At 45.8% G+C, this 22,711-nt stretch overlaps 1 protein-coding gene across 4 annotated transcripts in view; it reads right to left on the reverse strand.

Annotated features, from left to right (window-relative positions):
* The window catches only part of PPP2R5E (protein phosphatase 2 regulatory subunit B'epsilon), a 66,442-nt gene extending 49,474 nt beyond the window's left edge, over window positions 1-16,968 (reverse strand). The window contains exons 1-2 of one of the 4 annotated variants that reach the window (XM_063440165.1): window positions 16,667-16,968; window positions 6,823-6,986 (exon numbers count right to left, since the gene is read on the reverse strand). In XM_063440165.1, coding sequence (XP_063296235.1) covers window positions 6,823-6,979 — 157 coding nt within the window. In that variant the 5' untranslated portion in view covers window positions 6,980-6,986; window positions 16,667-16,968. Of the gene's footprint in view, window positions 1-6,822; window positions 6,987-9,179; window positions 9,201-16,666 lie in introns of those variants that run through there. The other 3 variants (XM_063440163.1, XM_063440162.1, XM_063440164.1) reach the window with 3 other exon arrangements.
* Between the last annotated feature and the right edge of the window lie 5,743 nt (window positions 16,969-22,711).

Below are 22,711 nucleotides of genomic sequence, written 5' to 3' on the forward strand. Positions count from 1 at the left end.
TGAGAATATCTCCGCTCACCCATCCCCACTCTTTCCCATCACACACAGCCCGCTCTTCCCCCCAGGAATGTAGCTAGGGACATACCAACGATACACTAAAATGCTTGATGCCCCCTACTTGACACTAGGATCTGTGGTTGAGAGCAAATCCATACGGACACTAGCTAGTCTGACAGGACCCGAGGCTCCACATTGGCTACAAGCGTTTCACTACGCCCAGTCGACTCACTCCTTAATGCCCAACACAACCTTGCTCAAGGGCTCCCCCACACCTTGACCGATTTTGAGGCACACTGCCTGACCAATAACGGTAAAACCAAACAGTTATCGACCTTTTACAAACTTTTGCAAGCAGAACACAAAGCCCAGCTTCCCCCCTTCACAGACGCCTGGAAAACAGACCTGAACATTCAAATCACAATACCCCAATGGAGGACCGTTCTCTCACAGAATTACGCAACATCCACAAATATCCAAGAAAGTGGATATAAGAGAATATCCAGATGTCACTACTCTCCGGGCAAAATACACCACATTTTCCCAAACTCACCAGATGTCTGCTGTAAATGCTCCCAACCAAAGGCGTCCCTCGCACACATCTGGTGGCATTGACCGCTCACGCAACGATACTGGACAAACATTGCGACAATGATTAATACCGTGGCAGGTACACATCTGCCTCATACCACTCACACCCTGTTGTTCCTGATCATACCTACCTCAATCCTTAAGACACAAAAAACCCTCCTGACATCTCCTTACTGCGGCCAATCTGCTCATCCCAGTAAAGTGGAAAAAACACTGAGGTCCCCACGATTAGACAATGGATAGCCAAAGTAGACAATCAAAACCATGGAAGAAATCCACACATCCATCTCCCACAGATATACACTCTTCAGGGAAACATGGGAACCATGGGTGAGATTCATGGCAGAGAACTCAGCCTGACTACCCGTAGCTCAAACCCGTCCCTATGGGAATGATCTCCCGGATGGGCTGACTGCACCAAACGTAAGCAGTAAGACACATATTCCTCACACAACCACCTGAGGGGGCCAGACTACACAGCATGTACTACTACATAGACCACTTGGGAAGCCCAAACCCGGCCGCCCGCTACACATACACACACTAGGCCACAAATATCACCATGGGGGGCCACCCCTGGCATAAGACTTAACTAAAGACATATCCACATTACATGAGGGTGGGAGAAGACAACACAACTCTAACTACACAGCAACCAGGACACTGCTCAGGGTTACCATCCCAGAACGCAAGAATAGTTAGAGTAAAAGGTATCGCCCAATCTCAGTACCAGTTTGAATCTCAGCCTTCGTTCTAGTATCTGATTCCATTGCTACAATAACAATTGTATAATTCTTGCAAAATTTTATTTTCTATTAATATGTATCAAAATATTTTTTTATTTATTTTTTTTAAATGAGTTTCTATCCAGAAATGTATCTAAAGCAATGTCAGTTGTCTCCCTTGATGCAAATGTTAATCACAAACATCCTCCTTTTTCCCTTCTTTACTTCTGTACCCCCGTACTTTGATTAGGTTTACTCTTGAAAAACCAATAATAAAAAAAAACCTTTTAAATAAAAAAGGTAAAGTAATTCTCAGTCAAAAAAAAACAAAACAAACAATCTCGGTATGGTAAATCTCACACACCAAAACGCAGAGGAGAATCTTTCGAAATGACGTTTTGCAGTTGTAAAAACCAAGAGGGCAAAGCGCTTTATTATTATCCATGTATAGAGGTTAACTTAGAATGAATGACTACCTACCCCTCCGATACCGAAATTAATAACATTCTGCAATATGCTTAGAAGCACAACATCGCACTGGAGCTTAAAATATAATCTTATATGTAATCATTTGAAAACGGTATTTAAAAAAAAAAAAATGCAAGGTTGTTACTATGAGTCACTTCAAGCATGCAGACAACATTCATGTATAAAAGCTTAACCCCTTAAGGACCAAACTTCTAGAATAAAAGGGAATCATGACATGTCACACATGTCATGTGTCCTTAAGGGGTTAAAGGGACACTATAGTCACCTGAACAACTTTAGCTTAATGAAGCAGTTTTGGTGTATAGAACATGCCCCTGCAGCCTCACTGCTCAATCCTCTGCCATTTAGGAGTTAAATCCCTTTGTTTATGAACCCTAGTCACACCTCCCTGCATGTGACTTGCACAGCCTTCCATAAACACTTCCTGTAAAGAGAGCCCTATTTAGGCTTTCCTTATTGCAAGTTCTGTTTAATTAAGATTTCCTTATCCCCTGCTATGGTAATAGCTTGCTAGACCCTGCAAGAGCCTCCTGTATGTGATTAAAGTTCAATTTAGAGATTGAGATACAATTATTTAAGGTAAATTACTTGTTTGAAAGTGAAACCTGTTTTTTTTTTCAATCATAGCCAGGGGAGGTGTGGCTAGGGCTGCATAAACAGAAACAAAGTGATTTAACTCCTAAATGACAGTGAATTGAGCAGTGAGACTGCAGGGGAATGATCTATACACTAAAATTGCTTTATTTAGCTAAAGTAATTTAGGTGACTATAGTGTTCCTTTAAAGTGGCTACATCAATTGTGTGCTTCATAAAAATGGATTCTGATTTTTAATAAAAAATAAATAACAGTTTCAAAGAATTCCAAGACTATCAAAAAAATACATTTTCCATTATCAGTCACAACAGCTGATAGAACATACATGAACGAGTGATGCGCAACAGATGCTCATCAGCACCTTATTACACAAGAACAAAATTAGCTATGAAGACCCCACTTTGATATTCCACAGACTCCGTCTTCTCGCTCATAGAGCCAACGGCTCCAGGCAAGGTAAATATATATATATTTTCTACTAATCTCTATATTTAGAAACGAGGCTCCAAACATGCCCCAAAGAGACACTTCAAAGACTGGTGCCCACCCACAAAAAAAATACAACTTGCCAAGTTCTTAATCACTCACCACTAGCAATTGGCTAGTGAAAATTTAGGCCAGTCGAATAGAAATTCACCTCGGAGGCTATGATATAACATGCAGTGGTGAGTAAGCTTTACGTGCTGGTTGCAGAGTGTGGTCTGCTCACATATAAACTACCATACATCCACGGAGGCAATCATGGAGGTGGCGTAAGCTACCGTAAGGCACACGTGGATTTTAAATCCATACATTTTCTAGCAACTTCACCAGCACAATCAGTCTATTAGATAACTAACAGGGGGCCATACGGTCAACCACACCTTCTACCGTTAATAAACACCAATTTAAAAATACAAGAAAAAGAGAATGAAAGGGGGGAAAAAAAATATAAAATACATTATAAATGCTAGAAAACCAACTAGGACAAATATAAACCATCCCTCTAAAACCGTGTGCATTCACATGTCATCTGTCCTCCTGCCTATGGCATTTATCTTTTTTTGTATCATTTAGTTATAACTCTGCAAATTCCAAGTAACGTCAAAACAAAATCTAATTGATAAGCAAAAAATACAACAGGCAGGATCACATTTTACAAATGTACCGTAACCAAACCGAGGCACAATTTATATTCCGTCCTCAAACCCTGAGTTTAGGGCCAGTTCGTTGGCAGAGAGCTCTCCTGTAGCGGTGATGGAAGCAGTCAAACCATTCTAAATAATTTGAAGTACTTACAAACAGTTGCTTCTTTACTAGAAGCAAGAGGTCTTACAAACAGTATTAAATATAAAACACACAATGAATGGCATGCACATTTTATTATCTACATGAAAGTCATTGCTTTACATAAAGGGTGCCCAAACAGTACATCCTCCAGATGTTTAGAACTACAATTTCTGGGGATTTATGTCCTGAGCACCACAGCTTTAGATGGCAGAGAAGGGGACAGCAATGTTCTGCTACAGTCGCTGAACTAACAGCACTGGCAGATGGGCACCATCCATCCCTTTACAGTATCCCCCATGATTCTCTGGTCAATGGATTTCTATTGGAGCAGATTTCTTCCCATAAAAAGGAGTGAATGTACCCTTTAGGTTTTAAAGTTTTGCAAATTGGAAACCATAAGCCATAAAAATCAATGTGGAGTCCCTGAATTAAAAAATATATACTGGCTTTAGACATACCCTCTCTATTCCACCAATTACAGAGAGAAGCTTCCATATATTTGAAACATGTACAAAACAGGCAGCCAATGAATGGAATGTAGCCGGTTGCAAGTAGACATGTATAATGGATGTGAAGAGCATTCTTGGACCAGTTAGGCAAGTGAAAACATTACAAGTATTTTGGAATCCTGCCAAGCCATATAAATAAATAAATACAATTAAAAAATAAGTTTAAAGATATTTTTGGGTGTTTAAGGAGACAGGTAAGCCACAAAGGGCATGTTTTCTTGTGCATAACAGTTTGATGGGAGTTTTGAGAGATACAGCAAGCAGCACACAAGCTGTGCCCAATTTGATAAAACTAAACTCTGCATTTCACAGGCTCCCATATTGTGATACTTATACAGGGTAGCTGGGTTGCTGAATTCAGTTGTCATAATGGAAACTTAGGGAAGGAGTTAGCACATGGGCTCGTACACAGGAGCACAGAGTGACCGTCATGCACAGATATTTTTGGAGAACGGATAAGATTTAAAGAGTTGAGCATAAATCGCAGCATGCCATAGTTAGCATTTCCATAATATAAGATTTAATTCAACAAAATCTATGCAAGGACATTAAATGGACAATAGTTTAACAGGGCCATAATGCAGACGAAGCACACTAAACATCGCACAGTAAATATTAGAATCAGAATACATTCTGCAAAGCATAAAACTATTGTTCAAACAATAAATACAATATGCACACCGTTTCTCAATCCCGTTAGCAGCAGGGAGCAAGTGCCAACGATAAATACCTCTCTAAAAACAGGTTGTGAGGATGGGTACATCAAAACTGTCAGAAATTCCATTACCAGACACACAGACGTAAAGACTAAATAAGCAGCAGCTACAAAAGGTACAATAATAATAATAATATTATACTGCTTGGGTTCCATGTCTGAACAGAATGCCATAGTGTAACAATATATTTACAAGCAAAAACGAAAGTGGCAAAGTTTAGGAAGTCTGGGTGACCACATGTTTGAGCTACTTTCTGTTAAGACAACTGTAAGCCATCCAGCCAAATTCATGCCACATATAAATATGCACATACAGGAGATTAGATCGAATGCGAAAGGAAACAGTTTGTTACGAATTCTGTACCAGGTTCTGCCTCTCCATTCACAGCAGCCAAATAAATCTGATTTTGTGATTGTTTTGTCACTTATATTACTAATTAGGAATATTGTTTGGTTTATACTATCTGACCAATAAGCAATGGTCATTAGAGATTAGAGACAGAGGGGAAAATGTGCCATTTTGTTTAAAATAAATCGACAGAAGATGCACATAAAAAGACATGCCAAGCACTTTGATAACAAAGATTAAAGAACTCTCTAAAGTAAAAATGATGTGTATTTCTACCTTTGAAGTTTTCCTTTTTTGTGTGTGTGTAGATTTATACCATGTTTTAATATGAACAAGAAAAAAAAACACTTTACTTGTTTCACCACAACTCCAGACCACCCCCTATGATGAAAGTTCCAATTCACGCAGTCTCGTTGGGGACCTTACGAAGCATGAAATCTGCCATACTTCTCCAACCAAAATGCTTCACAGAGAAGCACTGAAAAACACTCACAAGGTTTCAAAGTGACTGAAGCAGGAAATCCGTCCAGGTGTCTGATAGACAGCTGGGAGAGAGTAACCAATTACTTTTATAAAATCTACCAATCCCTCTAAAAAAAAAAAAAAATAATAATAATAATAATAAGTGGTTTTATATTATAGTTTTACCACAAAGGGGACAGCCAATTAACCCCTGACATACTACAGCAAGCTCAACTTATTTAGGCCATGGAGTATTCCTTTAAAGGTAAGACAGCTAGTTTTGCTTAATTTGTATGCTGGAAGATGTCCAGGTTTTCTTGTTTTTAAACATAAATAAATAAGAACTCTGCAGGTAAAATTTGCATAATAATTTCCATCTCCATCAGAAAACAGAAAATATGATGGTCCATAGCATGAGGAGCCCTTGCATTGAAACATTAGGAAACAATAGCATGTGTTCCGTAACAGGGATCAGGTGAGTATTAGCAGGAGGTCACTCACACGTTCAGCCGCACTCATATGCTTGCACTGATTGGTTCCTTCTTTTGATGCAGTTAGTGAGCACCAACAGGAATAACAGCTCACCAAGCACAACCACTAGGATACTTTTTATTTTTTCCATCATTTCAATGCCTTATCTATATAATAGTTCCATCTTTCAGTGCCTCTGTGCAGGATCTTGGAAAGTTATTTAGCGATGCTCCGTGATCTGTGCAGTAATAGGGTTTTAGAAAATATTCTCTTTCTTTAGCTCAAAAAACAACATTTGAAGAGCAATCAGATCCTTCTCAACTGTAGTCAGACTAAATTTGTTTATCGCGAACAGAGCACCTTCAATGAACAAAACCGTTTTACCATTGATTTACATACACACTCTAATGATATCACTTGATGCAGCATTTAGTTTGGAACAGCAATGGATATAGGTTTTATAAAAAAAATTAAAAAAAAAACACGTTTCAAGTCACAATTAATGCGGATGAGAATTTTTCGTTTTAACATAACAAAAGGATATCCGATTCTATATCAAGTTTTCATTTGCCAGAGATGAACAGTCCTATAAAATGAAGCACAATGGAGCAATTAAATAACTCCACACCTAGGTGTACTGTGATCCTTACCTTTTAACAGAGGAAGAGGCGTTAACTCAATTGGCTTCCCCTGAGACCTGAATTGAGAAGAGCTTTGCGATCTCTTCTGCCTTGCTTTCCTGACGGACTTCCGAGAAAATCCGTCTACTTTATCCACTGATGGAGGAGTGGTTGGTGCTGAGGACATATCCCTACTGTGGAGAAAAGGAGAGAGAGAGAAAAAAAAAATATTATGGATTGTTTAAGGCCTGGCTACATAAAAGTGTTTAACATGTGTAGGTATTACACATCTTGTACTCGAGATTAAGATCTCAAATTTCTTTTTAATATTTGCAAACCAGAGGGACTTTTCTGGCAGTAAAATGAATAAAACATTTGGCTTAGCCTCAAAAAAAAAAAAAAAAGTTTAATTAAAAGGAGCCCTGGAAGGTTGAAAGACATCTTAAACTGAGTACCAAATTTGGCATTGCGACGAATAAAGCTTGTTTAATATAACAAAAAGTAGCAAGGTACAACACATTCATTTCTCACATTATACTCTCTCAAAGAAGAGGCAACAAACATACAGTTTCTAACACTTGAAAGCGCAATATTGGTGACCTCCAAATAGAATTTAAAAATTGGAGCTATTTTAGCTGGGCCTTTCATTTCAAAAGCAGTGGTTTTGATGTCTATCTATAAATATGTAAACATAGAATAAGTATAGCCAAGTAAGATGGCTATAGAAGAAAGAAGTTTAATAGCACTCTTTAAAAGGAACACTACACTTTAAAAAAAAAAAATATATAGCTTTTATCAAAAAATATAAAAATAATAAAAATAGTACATAAAACGTGCATGTTTTCTACTAGGTAGAAGTAGAATTTTTAGGTTGTGCATTTTTGTGTTTTGTACTTATGATATTGAGGAGTCTTCGCACTTCCTAATTGGGGTATTTATATATTTTTATATAATTCTCCCTACTTTGATAGCCACCAGGGTTCTTTTTGCTATTTCGCAAATCACTATTTTTTAACCTCTATTCCAGTCTGCTGGTGCTGGCTCTGCCCCCTTGGCTGACATGATCAGAAGTGTTGATCTCAGTCAGTCAATCACAATGCTTTCATATAGGAAAACATTAGATGGGCCAAGACTGCCAAGATTGCAGATTGGGGGAGAGCCAGCACAGGCCAAACACAGCCCTAGCCAATTAGAAATCTCCTCATAGAGATACCGTATATACTCGAGTATAAGCCGACTCAAATATAAGCCGAGGCCCCTAATGTTACCCCCCAAAAAAATGGGAAAACTTATTGACTCGAGTATAAGACTAGGGTGGGAAACGCAGCAGCTACTGGTACATTTCTAAATAAAAATAGATCCTAAAAAAAAATTATTTAAATTAAAATATTTATTTACAGTGTGTGTATATAATGAATGAAGTGTGTGTGTATATGTATGTATGTATGAATGAATGAATGCAGTGTGAGTGTGTGTGATGCAGTGTGAGTATGTGTTGCAGAGCCTTGGTGGGGGGTAGGCATTTTTATTATTATTTGAATCATTTTTTTTGTTATATTTTTTTAATTAATATTTTATTTTATTATTTATATATTTATTTATTTATTTTTCGTCCCCCCTCCCTGCTCGATACATAGCAGGGAGGGGGGCTCTCACTCCCAGGTAGTCCAATGGCATTGGCAGGTCAGTGGAGGAGGGCTGGCAGAGAGCGCTTACCTCTCCTGCAGCTCCCTTCTCCTCCGCGCCAGTCCGGTCAGCTCCCAGTGTAAGTCTCGCGAGAGCCGCGGGGTCATAGCGCGCCTCTCGCAAGACTTACAGTGGGACTTGCAGAGGGAGCTGACCGGACAGGCGCGGAGGAGAAGGGAGCTGACAGGAGCTGCAGGAGAGGTAAGTAAATGCTCTCTGCCAGTCCCTCTCCTACACAGCCCCATTGTCTGTATTATGGCAATGTAAGTTGCCATAATACAGACATTGACTCGAGTATAAGTTGATTTGGGGCTTTTCAGCACATAAAATGTGCTGAAAAACTCGACTTATACTCGAGTATATACGGTACATTGAATCAATGAGGAAAGTTCAGTGTCTCCATGAAGAGGGTGGAGACACTGATTATCATTCATACTGTGCAGCACTGCCCCATGAAGCACCTCTAGTAGCCATCTGAGGAGTGGCCACTGCAGGTGTCCCTAGGCTATAATGTAAACACTGCCTCTTCTCTGAAAAAGCAGTGTTTACTGCAGTTCTGGTGACTGTAGTGTCCCTTTAAACACGCACTTCAGTTATCTTATTCTGGTTTTCTCTATACAAACCAGACATTTCAGCTCACAAGTCCAACACCCAGAAACATGTAGTTCACTATGTTTTGCAAATCAGCCAGAGCTACATACCTAATGATTTCAATGTTGATACAGCTTACAGAATGTTTAGCAAGTGAAGTTTCACAAGCTGGGTTTATGTGGTCACACCCCTTTATAAAAATGGCATGAGCACTGCATTGGTTAAAGCAGAGCTTGACAAATTTGCTTTAAATCTAGGAGCCAGCTAAAAAAAAAAAAAAAAGTTAGCCATTTTTTTTAACCCCTTAATGACCAAACTTCTGGAATAAAAGGGAATCATGACATGTCACACATGTCATGTGTCCTTAAGGGGTTAAACTTACATTGCTTTAAATTCAACAAAAAAATTACAATTCTTTAAGGGACACGATAGTCACCAGGACCACTACAGCTTAATGTAATGGTTCTGGTGTCTATAGCCTATCCCTGCAGGCTTTTCAATGTAAACACTGCCTTTTCAGAGAAAAGGCATTGTTTACATTGCTTCCTAGTGACACCTCTAGTGACTCACTCAGATGGTCACTAGAGGTGCTTCCTGTGTCAATGTGCAGCACCTACATTTAGTGTCTCCACCCTCTGCATGGAGGCGCTGAATGTTCCCCATAAAGATGCATTGATTCAATGCATCTCTATGAGAAGATGCTGATTTTTGCAGCCAATTCTATGGGAAAACATTGTATTTGCGGAGATGATCAAACCTGATGATCTTCGCCATAGAGGCAGGGCCAGTTGAGGGGAGACCAGCACGGCTTGGGGAAAAAACACAATTTCCTTGTGAGCGGAAGGGGTCTGGTAACCTAAACACACACACACACACCATGACAGACAAATATATCTATCTATCGCTCTCTCATGACAGACAGAGACAGACAGACACACCATGACAGTAAGACCCATACACTGACAAAAACTTACATATCCCCTTAAAAACCTGCAGCAGCACTAGCCCCACATGCCTTATTCCATTTGTGTCCAAATCCTAGCTCTACTCCGGGAAATAAAACATGAATAGAGTTACTTAGCAAATTAATAGTTGATATGCCAAGGATTATAGTTTTTTTTTTTTTTTTTTTTTTTTTTTTTTTTTTTTTTTAAAAGGACACTAATCACTATGACCATTTCATATCAATGAACTGGTTTTATTGCCTCTAGTCCTCTGGTGAGGTGCTGCATTCAATGTTAACCCCATTTGAGTAGTTTAACATTGGCCAACCACAGCCGGCCCCTACTGGAGGCAAAGAGAGATTACAAACTTTCTTCCAGCCATACCAGCAATTGGCGCTCTGATAGGCTGAAAATAATCAACTGATATTTTCAACCTGTCATAGCTGCCCATTGCTGCTCAGGGTAATGCGCCTTCATTAAAAGGTTTCCTTCTTCGAATAATGCCCTATTTGTCATTATTCTTTAGCCCCCAAAACATGGAGAGAAAAACAAAAAAACAAAAAAAAAAAAACAAACAAACAAAACCGCTTAAGTATTACTTATGTTAAATGCAGAGTGGAGCGGGAGCCACGGGGACGTCCAAACAAAGGCTTTTCATAAACAAGCCTTTGATTGGACCTTCTAACCAGCTCAAGCAGAATGAGCACACTCTGAATTAGCGAAAAGAGAGGGGCAAAGGAGCAGGTAGGAAAATAAAAATTGAATAGTGGAGTGGATAGGAATGGCTGCAGTTAAAGGATCACTATATTGTCAGGAAAATTAAGTGGTTTTCCTGACACTATACTGCCCTGAGGGTGCCCCCACCATCAGGGTCCCCCTCCCGTGGTGCTGAAGGGGTTAAAACCCCTTCAGCCACTTACCTTTTTCCAGGGCCGGACTCCCCCGGCGCTGGTGACCTCTCCTCCCCCGCCGACGTCAGCGGAGCCGCATGCGCGGCAAGTGCCACCCGCGCATTCAAGCTGTCAATAGGAAAGCATTTTTCAATGCTTTTCTATGGACGCTCTGCGCAATGGAGGCATAATATGCCTCCAGCGTCGCAGATGCGCCTCTAGTGGCTGTCCGGAAGACAGCCACTAGAGGTTGGATTAAGCACAGATGTAAACATAGCAGTTTCTCTGAAACTTCTATGTTTGCATCTGCAGGGTTAAAAACTGAGGGACATTGCACCCAGACCACTTCATTGAGGTGACTATAGTGTCCCTTTAAGGAAAAAGGAGAGACAAATGTCTCTTGCTGGCTCTGTATGCAAGGAAAAAAGCACGGACGTAAGTTGTAGAATGTAAACAAAATTGACATTTGGGTGTCCAGGACAGAGTTTGAGGCGACTAACGTCATATGTGCCAGTGGTGTAACTAGCCCCATAGCTCACAACTGCAAGCAGAAACATTGCACATCCAGAGCCCTACCACCCTGATCACAATGGTAGCAGAATTGGTCATGGTGATTGGAGTAATCATTTATTCCAAGCAGGATAGAATGTTGAACTACATGTCTTACAAACTTCTGAGCACTGAATATGATCAACATTCCCTTTTCAGAGAAATGGTAGGAGTCTGTACAATATTGGAGGGGAAATAGGGCCCCAATATTGCAGTCTTAAGATGGCCCCTGCAAAGCCACAAATACACAGCAAGTACATTTTTTGCCCACCTAATTTTTAATTAATACAATGCATTAAGTAAGGATGTTTATTTACATAATACAAATGGCAACTTTTATTACATGTCAAGTCAGGCATATCAATTTTGTGCACACACTTTAATTTGTTACTTAACAAACCCAAATAAACCAATGTATAATGGGATAAATATTGTGTATAGCACAACTATAAAATGCAACAGTCTATTTGTTCTGAAGTTCAGGTTTTAGCTATAAAGGGGAAATTACTTTTCTGTTGTACATTTTTGTGAGCCAGTATATCACTGTCAAGAAAATCTACACAAAAATATAATTTTCTCCATGATAAATTGTGCTTTCATAACTCAACAAAAAGCTGGGTGCAGAACAGCATAGCAAATCACCCATAGGGTTAGATCTGTAATAACATTCAATACCACAGTATATAGGTCAGGCACCCAAACATATAATCAGTTAATTGGTAGATGTCATTAACAGATCTAATGTTTTAATGAACTTTCACTTATTTTTACCTAGTATCTCCTGCAGGAAATATTTATGGAGTGGATGTAACAGCGACTGGGAGGTCAGCTGCACACCTTAAAGACTTCGTAATCCATTTCACACATGAGGTATTAGTTATTCACTCATTCCTTGTTACTACCGCGGTAAACTCTTATAAACACCAAAGGAATGCCAAAAATTGCACTTGCAATATTGCTTTAAGGAGTATGTTCAAACTACCACACACGCGCGCACACACACACACACACACACACACACTCTCTCTCTCTCTCTCTAGAACAAACACATTAAAAACAAACAAACAAAAACAAAAAACAGATATATAAGAAAGAAATATATAAAAAAAAAAAAAAATCAAAAACATTGTGCTGGGATGGCTATTTAATCTATAAAACATGATCAGACTGAACAAAAATGGGTTAAAGTGAAAAAAAATACCTCTCTTGCCAGAAGGATATACGTTACACAGTCTAATCAACATTTTCTGTGATAGGATCCAGTTACACAACATTCCATTCAATAAGAAAAAAGAAAACACACTCCACACACAGTACAACAACCCACAGGGTCTAGCTCTCCAAAAACAGAGGCAGTCTCCCATTGCAGCACAGCAAACATGAATAGAGTAGAATGAGAGGCTGGCACGTCACTCGAAACTGCAGGATCATTTGCGTGTGATATGGAGGGCTGTGCATGCACTTCCTTACAGTATATTTAGAAACACTTTCTTTCACCTGAATTGCTTTTCAATCAAGGCCCCAAGTCAACGTCTAAATGCCCTTTTAATATCAGCGTGGCCAGTGATGTGTCACATTGGTTCACCCTACATATAATAATACCTAGATATTTTAATTCTACAACTTGCATTTATTTTTAATGAGGAAGTGAGTTTTTATACAGTAATACTTCACTTCCTTTTAGATAGAAGGTAAACAAATCAGAAAAAGCAAAAAGCCCACTACTGGTTTGCTAAATATATTGTGCATTACCATCTTTGCAAGGAATGCAGGAAACCAGGAACCAGGCCAGCTGAAGGCAATCATTTGTTTAATTTATAAGTTGGCATTGCAAGCCAATATACATAAACAGTGACATCAAATGGTTTTATTTAAAAATCGAGAAAAAATATTCTGCATTTATTTGGCAATCGGTCAGCCTACTGATAATTTATGCAAAAATTTATAAAATCACCAAGCCTATGCACATATGATTAGTGAGCACATTATAAATAAATATGAACGCTCACAAACACCACACATAGAATACATTAGTGTTGAGTATAAATAGAAATATAATTTCATGTTGTATAGTGACAAAATACACATTTCTACAAAATGTGAGTTAGAGAATGCACATACAAGGTATTACTTATACATGCAGGTATGAGCAATACGTGGAGTCTAGCTATACACAGATGAATAACATGCCATATTTTCAGTTAACAAGCAGGTGTGGGCATTGAGGAAGGTAGTGGGGTAGTAAGATAGGCCTTTATAGATTGGGGCCTATAACCATACTTTCTTATCAGATCACAAACTGGGGGTGAATATTAATTTATTATGTAATGTACACGTTTTGAATGCACACGTTTGATGTATGGCAATACTATAGAATTGATCATTGCATCCTTTATTTGCAATGCAGATGGGAGCACGGATGGTGGCAGAGAGTAGTGTGTTGCATACAGAGAAATCCATGTAGGAGTGAGGGTTGGCATTTCATAGAACATGATCAGTATGAGCTCTGTAAATACTGACTGATTATGGTAATCTCTGGGCTGAGTGCTGGTGAGGGCATGGTGGAAGGGGAGGATGATGTGATGCAAACAGGGTTTCTTAATTATCCACACATGCAAGAAGGGGTAAAGTCTGACATCCATTTGACATGAGCACTATAGAGGATGTGACAGTACATGTAAATCATTGCAGCCTGGAAAGGCATGGAAGAGAGAGGGCACTGCACAATATCTTAGGAGTATGTGCAATATTATATGTAGCATGCGTGGCATATGTTGTATGTCACATTACATGCAGCATGGTATATGACATCTAGCACAGCATGTCATATTCCATGTAGCATACATACCATGTTATAAGCAGGTCACATTCCATGTATCATACCATGTTATAAGCAGGTCACATTCCATGTATCATACCATGTTATAAGCAGGTCACATTCCATGTATCATACCATGTTATAAGCAGGTCACATTACATGTAGCATAACAGGTCATATAAGCATGTCACGGTTACATGCAACATGGAATATGACATGTAGCACAACATGTCATAAGCACGCCACACTGGGCGCGCAGCACGCCACACTGGGCGCGCAGCACGCCACACTGGGCGCGCAGCACGCCACACTGGGCGCGCAGCACGCCACACTGGGCGCGCAGCACGCCACACTGGGCGCGCAGCACGTCACACTGGGCGCGCAGCACGTCACACTGGGCGCGCAGCACGTCACACTGGGCAGGTCACACTGGGCATGCAGCACGTCACACTGGGCAGGTCACACTGGGCATGCAGCATGTCACACTGGGCAGGTCACACTGGGCATGCAGCATGTCACACTGGGCAGGTCACACTGGGCATGCAGCATGTCACACTGGGCAGGTCACACTGGGCATGCAGCATGTCACACTGGGCAGGTCACACTGGGCATGCAGCATGTCACACTGGGCAGGTCACACTGGGCACGCAGCATGTCACACTGGGCACGCAGCATGTCACACTGGGCACGCAGCATGTCACACTGGGCAGGTCACACTGGGCACGTCACACTGGGCATGCAGCATGTCACACTGGGCAGGTCACACTGGGCACGCAGCAGGTCACACTGGGCAGGTCACACTGGGCATGCAGCATGTCACACTGGGCATGCAGCATGTCACACTGGGCATGCAGCATGTCACACTGGGCATGCAGCATGTCACACTGGGCATGCAGCATGTCACACTGGGCATGCAGCATGTCACACTGGGCATGCAGCATGTCACACTGGGCATGCAGCATGTCACACTGGGCATGCAGCATGTCACACTGGGCAGGTCACACTGGGCATGCAGCATGTCACACTGGGCAGGTCACACTGGGCATGCAGCATGTCACACTGGGCAGGTCACACTGGGCACGCAGCAGGTCACACTGGGCACGCAGCAGGTCACACTGGGCATGCAGCATGTCACACTGGGCATGCAGCATGTCACACTGGGCATGCAGCATGTCACACTGGGCATGCAGCATGTCACACTGGGCATGCAGCATGTCACACTGGGCATGCAGCATGTCACACTGGGCATGCAGCATGTCACACTGGGCATGCAGCATGTCACACTGGGCAGGTCACACTGGGCATGCAGCATGTCACACTGGGCAGGTCACACTGGGCACGCAGCATGTCACACTGGGCAGGTCACACTGGGCATGCAGCATGTCACACTGGGCAGGTCACACTGGGCATGCAGCATGTCACACTGGGCAGGTCACACTGGGCACGCAGCATGTCACACTGGGCACGCAGCATGTCACACTGGGCACGCAGCATGTCACACTGGGCACGCAGCATGTCACACTGGGCACACTGGGCACGTCACACTGGGCATGCAGCATGTCACACTGGGCACGCAGCAGGTCACACTGGGCAGGTCACACTGGGCATGCAGCATGTCACACTGGGCATGCAGCATGTCACACTGGGCATGCAGCATGTCACACTGGGCATGCAGCATGTCACACTGGGCATGCAGCATGTCACACTGGGCATGCAGCATGTCACACTGGGCATGCAGCATGTCACACTGGGCATGCAGCATGTCACACTGGGCAGGTCACACTGGGCATGCAGCATGTCACACTGGGCAGGTCACACTGGGCATGCAGCATGTCACACTGGGCAGGTCACACTGGGCATGCAGCATGTCACACTGGGCAGGTCACACTGGGCACGCAGCAGGTCACACTGGGCACGCAGCAGGTCACACTGGGCATGCAGCATGTCACACTGGGCATGCAGCATGTCACACTGGGCATGCAGCATGTCACACTGGGCATGCAGCATGTCACACTGGGCATGCAGCATGTCACACTGGGCATGCAGCATGTCACACTGGGCATGCAGCATGTCACACTGGGCAGGTCACACTGGGCATGCAGCATGTCACACTGGGCAGGTCACACTGGGCACGCAGCATGTCACACTGGGCAGGTCACACTGGGCACGCAGCATGTCACACTGGGCAGGTCACACTGGGCAGGTCACACTGGGCACGCAGCAGGTCACACTGGGCATGCAGACCAGCCCCGCATGTAACATGGATGATGTGAATCCTCAGTGCAGGCGTGGGAGGGATATTCCCCCATGTCAGGACTGTAACTCCCAGGATGCTTTGCCAGGATGCTGTGCTGGTGGCAGGGCATGCCGGGAGTTGTAGTTCATTCCCCGGTTACCTTGGAGCTCCTGATTGGGATCAGAGAGGCGGCAGGGGGTTCCTGGTGACGGGCTGCGGTGTCGGGCTGGGCCTGCTTCCTGCGAGCTGGGATAATCCGCACGGATCGCTGGCAGAGCCTCACAATGGGACTCCCATTCCCTGAGAGCCGGGCTGGCCGGGGGGCGGGGCGAGGCGCTGGCTGGCTGAGGGCTGGCTGGCTGAGGGTTGGGCTGGCTGAGAGGTTCCGCCGGCAGTTTCCTCTCTATTGTCAATATCACTGGGCTGAGTCCATGGCACACACAGAACACAGAGCGCAACCTAGCCCGACTGCGCCTGCACACGCGCTCCCATTGGCTGGCGCAGGCGGAGGTTCAAAGGGAAGGAGCGCTGTGATTGGTCCGCCGCCGGGTTGCCTGTGGAGGGGAGAGCGAGCGAGGAAGGAGGCGGGGCCTGGAGAGCAGCAGGTTAGGGTGAGAGCGCAGAGCGCTGAGAGGAGGGAGCTGGGATTGGTGGCTGCGGGCAGGACCCGGATGGAGGGGGGAGGGGCGGGCACTGGGCTCTATAGAGGGGGACACTGGGGGTGACTGGGCTCTATAGAGGGGGCACTGGGGGTGACTGGGCTCTATAGAGGGGGACACTGGGGGTGAGTGGGCTCTATAGAGGGGGCACTGGGGGTGACTGGGCTCTATAGAGGGGGCACTGGGGGTGAGAGGGCTCTATAGAGGGGGACACTCGGGGTGACTGGGCTCTATAGAGGGGGGCACTGGGGGTGACTGGGCTCTATAGAGGGGGCACTGGGGGTGACTGGGCTCTATAGAGGGGGCACTGGGGGTGAGTGGGCTCTATAGAGGGGGCACTGGGGGTGACAGGGCTCTATAGAGGGGGACACTCGGGGTGACTGGGCTCTATAGAGGGGACACTGGGGGTGACTGGGCTCTATAGAGGGGGCACTGGGGGTGACTGGGCTCTATAGAGGGGGCACTGGGGGTGACTGGGCTCTATAGAGGGGGCACTGGGGGTGACAGGGCTCTATAGAGGGGGGCACTGGGGGTGACAGGGCTCTATAGAGGGGGGCACTGGGGGTGACAGGGCTCTATAGAGGGGGCACTGGGGGTGACAGGGCTCTATAGAGGGGGCACTGGGGGTGACTGGGCTCTATAGAGGGGGACACTGGGGGTGAGTGGGCTCTATAGAGGGGGCACTGGGGGTGACTGGGCTCTATAGAGGGGGCACTGGGGGTGAGAGGGCTCTATAGAGGGGGACACTCGGGGTGACTGGGCTCTATAGAGGGGGGCACTGGGGGTGACTGGGCTCTATAGAGGGGGCACTGGGGGTGACTGGGCTCTATAGAGGGGGCACTGGGGGTGAGTGGGCTCTATAGAGGGGGCACTGGGGGTGACAGGGCTCTATAGAGGGGGACACTCGGGGTGACTGGGCTCTATAGAGGGGACACTGGGGGTGACTGGGCTCTATAGAGGGGGCACTGGGGGTGACTGGGCTCTATAGAGGGGGCACTGGGGGTGACTGGGCTCTATAGAGGGGGCACTGGGGGTGACAGGGCTTTATAGAGGGGGCACTGGGGGTGACAGGGCTTTATAGAGGGGCCACTGGGGGTGACTGGGCTCTATAGAGGGGGCACTGGGGGTGACAGAGCTCTATAGAGGGGGGCACTGGGGGTGACAGAGCTCTATAGAGGGGGGCACTGGGGGTGACTGGGCTCTAGAGAGGGGGACACTGGGGGTGACTGGGCTCTATAGAGGGGGCACTGGGGGTGACTGGGCTCTATAGAGGGGGCACTGGGGGTGACAGGGCTCTATAGAGGGGGCACTGGGGGTGACAGGGCTCTATAGAGGGGGCACTGGGGGTGACAGGGCTCTATAGAGGGGGCACTGGGGCTGACAGGGCTCTATAGAGGGGGGCACTGGGGGTGACTGGGCTCTATAGAGGGGGCACTGGGGGTGACAGGGCTCTATAGAGGGGGGCACTGGGGGTGACAGGGCTTTATAGAGGGGGCACTGGGGGGTGACAGGGCTTTATAGAGGGGGCACTGGGGGGTGACAGGGCTCTATAGAGGGGGGGCACTGGGGGTGACTGGGCTCTATAGAGGGGGGCACTGGGGGTGACAGGGCTCTATAGAGGGGGGCACTGGGGGTGACAGGGCTCTATAGAGGGGGGCACTGGGGGTGAGAGGGCTTTATAGAGGGGGCACTGGGGGTGACAGGGCTCTACAGAGGGGGCACTGGGGGTGACTGGGCTCTATAGAGGGGGGCACTGGGGGTGACAGGGCTTGTAGCGGAGAGCCGATCTTGCACAGCTATTCTCCACTAGAGATTCCAGTGAGGCTCAGGAACAAGGTGATGTTAAGTCCACAGGCAAGGTTTCCAGCAGGTAAAGTAATACAGCAGTATCCCCATCGCAATCCCAATAACTGGACGACACACAGTTTCAGGAGTAGTCTGACAAGCTTTATTCCACAGTTCCTTATAAAGCCCTCTCCCATGCAAGGGAGGAGGTTCTATCACTTAAGACATTATCCAATCTCTAAGCAGTAACCTCCCACAGATCTCCTCCCCTCCTCTAGCATCATAATCCCCTTATTGTGTACACAGTTTTCCCCGAGTTTTGGATGTAGCTCTATTCTGGGGGACCAACATACTTAAAAATTAGCCCATTCGGATGAATGGTTCGTGAGATATGGGGTTCCAAAGATTTGACCGACCGCATGGGTAAAGTATCCGAAAACAGTTCCATGCATTTTGGCCCTGCGGTCGGTCACAAACAAGGGAATGAAAACAGGCGAATTGCCTGTGTTATAGAGCCTGGAGAGGGTTTGAATGAATTCCCTTGTTTATGGGGCTCTTTCTACCGAACGGCGGGTCATTCGGTAGTTTCCATACGAATTTCTGGAAGTATGGAGGTCTCAGCGGTGTTTGCCTAGTCAAGTGTCCGATTTTAGTTCCAGACACTCGACGGCAAAACACCGCTGTTCGGTAGTTTAAGATGGCCGCCGCCACGTGTTTGTTTCCCGAATGGCGGCCACCCAGAGGACAAAGACCACACTGCACTGATTGCCAATTACCTGTTTGCAACATTGTTGCAAACGGTAATTGGAGGCACACTCATTCCTGGGTGGTCTGGTTGTTCGGTAGTTTCATTCCCTTGTTTTATTTGAATGATTCTACCGAACAACTAGAGGAATACAATTCTTTACATACATTTAACTGTCATTATACCCGGATACCATGCTTTCTATACATGTACATACACATTAAACCAGCCATATGACCAAATACACTTATTCTCATACATGTCGTGGGACAGCCCGGTACCAATCCGCTACACTGCTCCCCCTTGCCCACAAGCCGGCATACACAGTCTGATCCAACACGGATCGGCTTGGGGATGTCCGGGGGCTCACGGATCATTTCTCTAAGTCAGTTTGTCTTGACAACCCGTCAGCATTTCCATTCTGCTTACCCGGCCGGTACTGGATATTAAAGTCAAAAGGCTGTAGCGCCAAACTCCAGCGCAGCAGCCTGGCGTTGTCTCCAGCCACCCGGTTCAGCCAGACTAACGGGTTGTGATCCGTGAGCAAGGAAAAGGGCTGTCCATATAAATAGGGTTGTAGCTTCTTTAGGGCCCACACCACAGCCAGGCATTCCTTTTCGATGCCGGCGTAGCTTACTTCTCGAGGTAACAGTTTGCGACTGATGTAAGCCACTGGATGTTCCCCGCCATCGGCCCCGACTTGACTCAGTACTGCCCCCAATCCAAACATAGAAGCGTCTGTGTGAACAAGAAAACGTTTAGTTGGATTGGGAGCTGCCAAGACAGGGGCATTTATCAGTGCATTTTTCAATTGTTGGAATGCCTGCTCACACTCCGGGGTCCAGTTTACTTGGCGGGGAAGGTTCTTACGGGTCAGGTCAGTGAGGGGTTTGGCCAGGGCGCTATAATTGGGAACAAACTTCCGGTAATACCCTGCTGTCCCTAGAAACGCTAAAACCTGGGTCTTAGTCCTAGGGGTGGGCCACTGGGCTACAGCCTCTACTTTGGCGGGTTCCGGTTTTTGTTTACCGCACCCTACTCTATGTCCCAGGTATTGTACCTCAGCCATGCCGATACTACACTTGGCCGGCTTCAAGGTCAGACCTGCTTCCCTTATCCTATCTAGTACAGCTCCGATGTGAGCTAAGTGTTCCTGCCACGTATTGCTAAAAATAGCAATATCGTCCAGGTAGGCACATGTATAGTCCTGGAATCCATCTAGGAGTCGATCCACCATCCTTTGGAAGGTGGCTGGGGCGTTTTTCATCCCAAATGGCATGACCTTAAACTGGTACAAGCCAAATGGGGTGACAAAGGCCGACTTCGGGATGGCGTCTGGGGCCAGGGGGATTTGCCAATACCCTTTACACAAGTCAATAGTGGTGAGGTATTGGCCCCTGGCCATTCTGTCCAGTAACTCGTCTATCCGGGGCATCGGATAGGCGTCAGATACAGTCTTCTCGTTCAATCTCCTATAGTCCACGCAGAAGCGGGTCGTACCGTCTCGCTTTGGTACGAGGACTACAGGAGATGCCCAAGGACTGTCTGAGGGTTCAATCACCCCCAGTTGGAGCATTTCGTCGATCTCCTTACGCATGTTTGCCCGTACCGCTTCTGGAATGCGGTATGGCGTCTGGCGCATGGGTAGTTGCCCTGGGGTCTCGACCCGGTGAGTTGCCAGAGGCGTGTATCCAGGTACATTAGAGAACGTGTCGCGTTTCTCTTCCAATAGTTGCTGTACCTCGATCCGCTCCTGTGGGCTCAGCCGATCTCCCAGCGTAACCTCCCCTAAATCTCCGGACAGCTGCCCATCCCCCAGCAAATCGGGGAGGGGTAAGCTGTCAAACTCTTCCGTGTTAGGGGCACAGATGGCGGTTACCTCCTCAGTACGCTCGTGGTAGGGCTTCAGCATGTTCACATGGAGCATGCGTCGCCCCCCAGTCCCTGTGCAGGGGCCGATAATATAGGTGGTATCGCATCTTTGCTCCACCACCTTATATGGGCCCTGCCAGGCGGCCTGTAACTTATCATGTCGGACAGGTTTTAAAATTAGTACCTTCTGCCCGACCTGAAAGCTACGGTCCCTGGCTCCCCGATCATACCATGTACGCTGGCGGGTCTGGGCCTCCTGAAGGTTTTCCCGTACCGTCTTGGTCAACGCTTCTAGGCGGTCCCGAAAGGCCAACACATATGGTAGGATGGGAGTGCCATCTGTGCTCCGGTCTCCCTCCCAATGCTCTCTAATAAGATCCAATGGGCCTCGGACCCTCCTTCCAAACAATAATTCAAACGGGGAGAACCCTGTGGATTCCTGCGGCACCTCCCGGTATGCAAATAGGAGGTGCGGCAGGAATCGTTCCCAGTCCTTGTGGGTCTCTGCGAAGGTTCGGAGCATCTGCTTCAAGGTACCATTGAATCGTTCGCAGAGCCCGTTCGTCTGGGGGTGGTAAGGGGCGCTGATAATAGGCTTAATGCCACAGATCCTCCAGAGGTGTTGGGTGAATTCTGCGGTAAACTGGGTACCCTGATCCGAGATAATCTCCCTGGGTAATCCCATCCGGGAGAATATCCGCATGAGGGCATCCGCAACCGTCTCAGCGTGGATGTTGGTCAGAGCCACTGCCTCTGGATACCTGGTGGCATAATCTACGACCGTTAAAATATACCGTTTTCCTGACGGGCTAACTTTATTGAGGGGGCCTATCAGATCCACCGCTATTCGGCTAAAAGGTTCCTCTATTATGGGTAAGGGGTGAAGTTTAGCCTTCCTGCGATCCCCCCTTTTTCCCACTCTCTGGCAGGTATCGCAAGTCGTGCAATATCTGCGTACTTCCTGGCTAATCCCTGGCCAGAAGAAACTCTGGGTTAGTCTGTACCTGGTGCGACTAACCCCTAGATGTCCGGATAGCGGAATATCATGCGCTATCCGGAGTAATTCAGCCCGGTACCGCTGTGGTACCACTAATTGTCTCCTCGCTATCGGGTCTAACCCCGTAATCTGTTTGGTTGTTTCCCT

Source organism: Pelobates fuscus, chromosome 13 (assembly GCF_036172605.1).
Source record: "Pelobates fuscus isolate aPelFus1 chromosome 13, aPelFus1.pri, whole genome shotgun sequence".
In the NCBI taxonomy this organism is placed as follows: domain Eukaryota; kingdom Metazoa; phylum Chordata; class Amphibia; order Anura; family Pelobatidae; genus Pelobates; species Pelobates fuscus.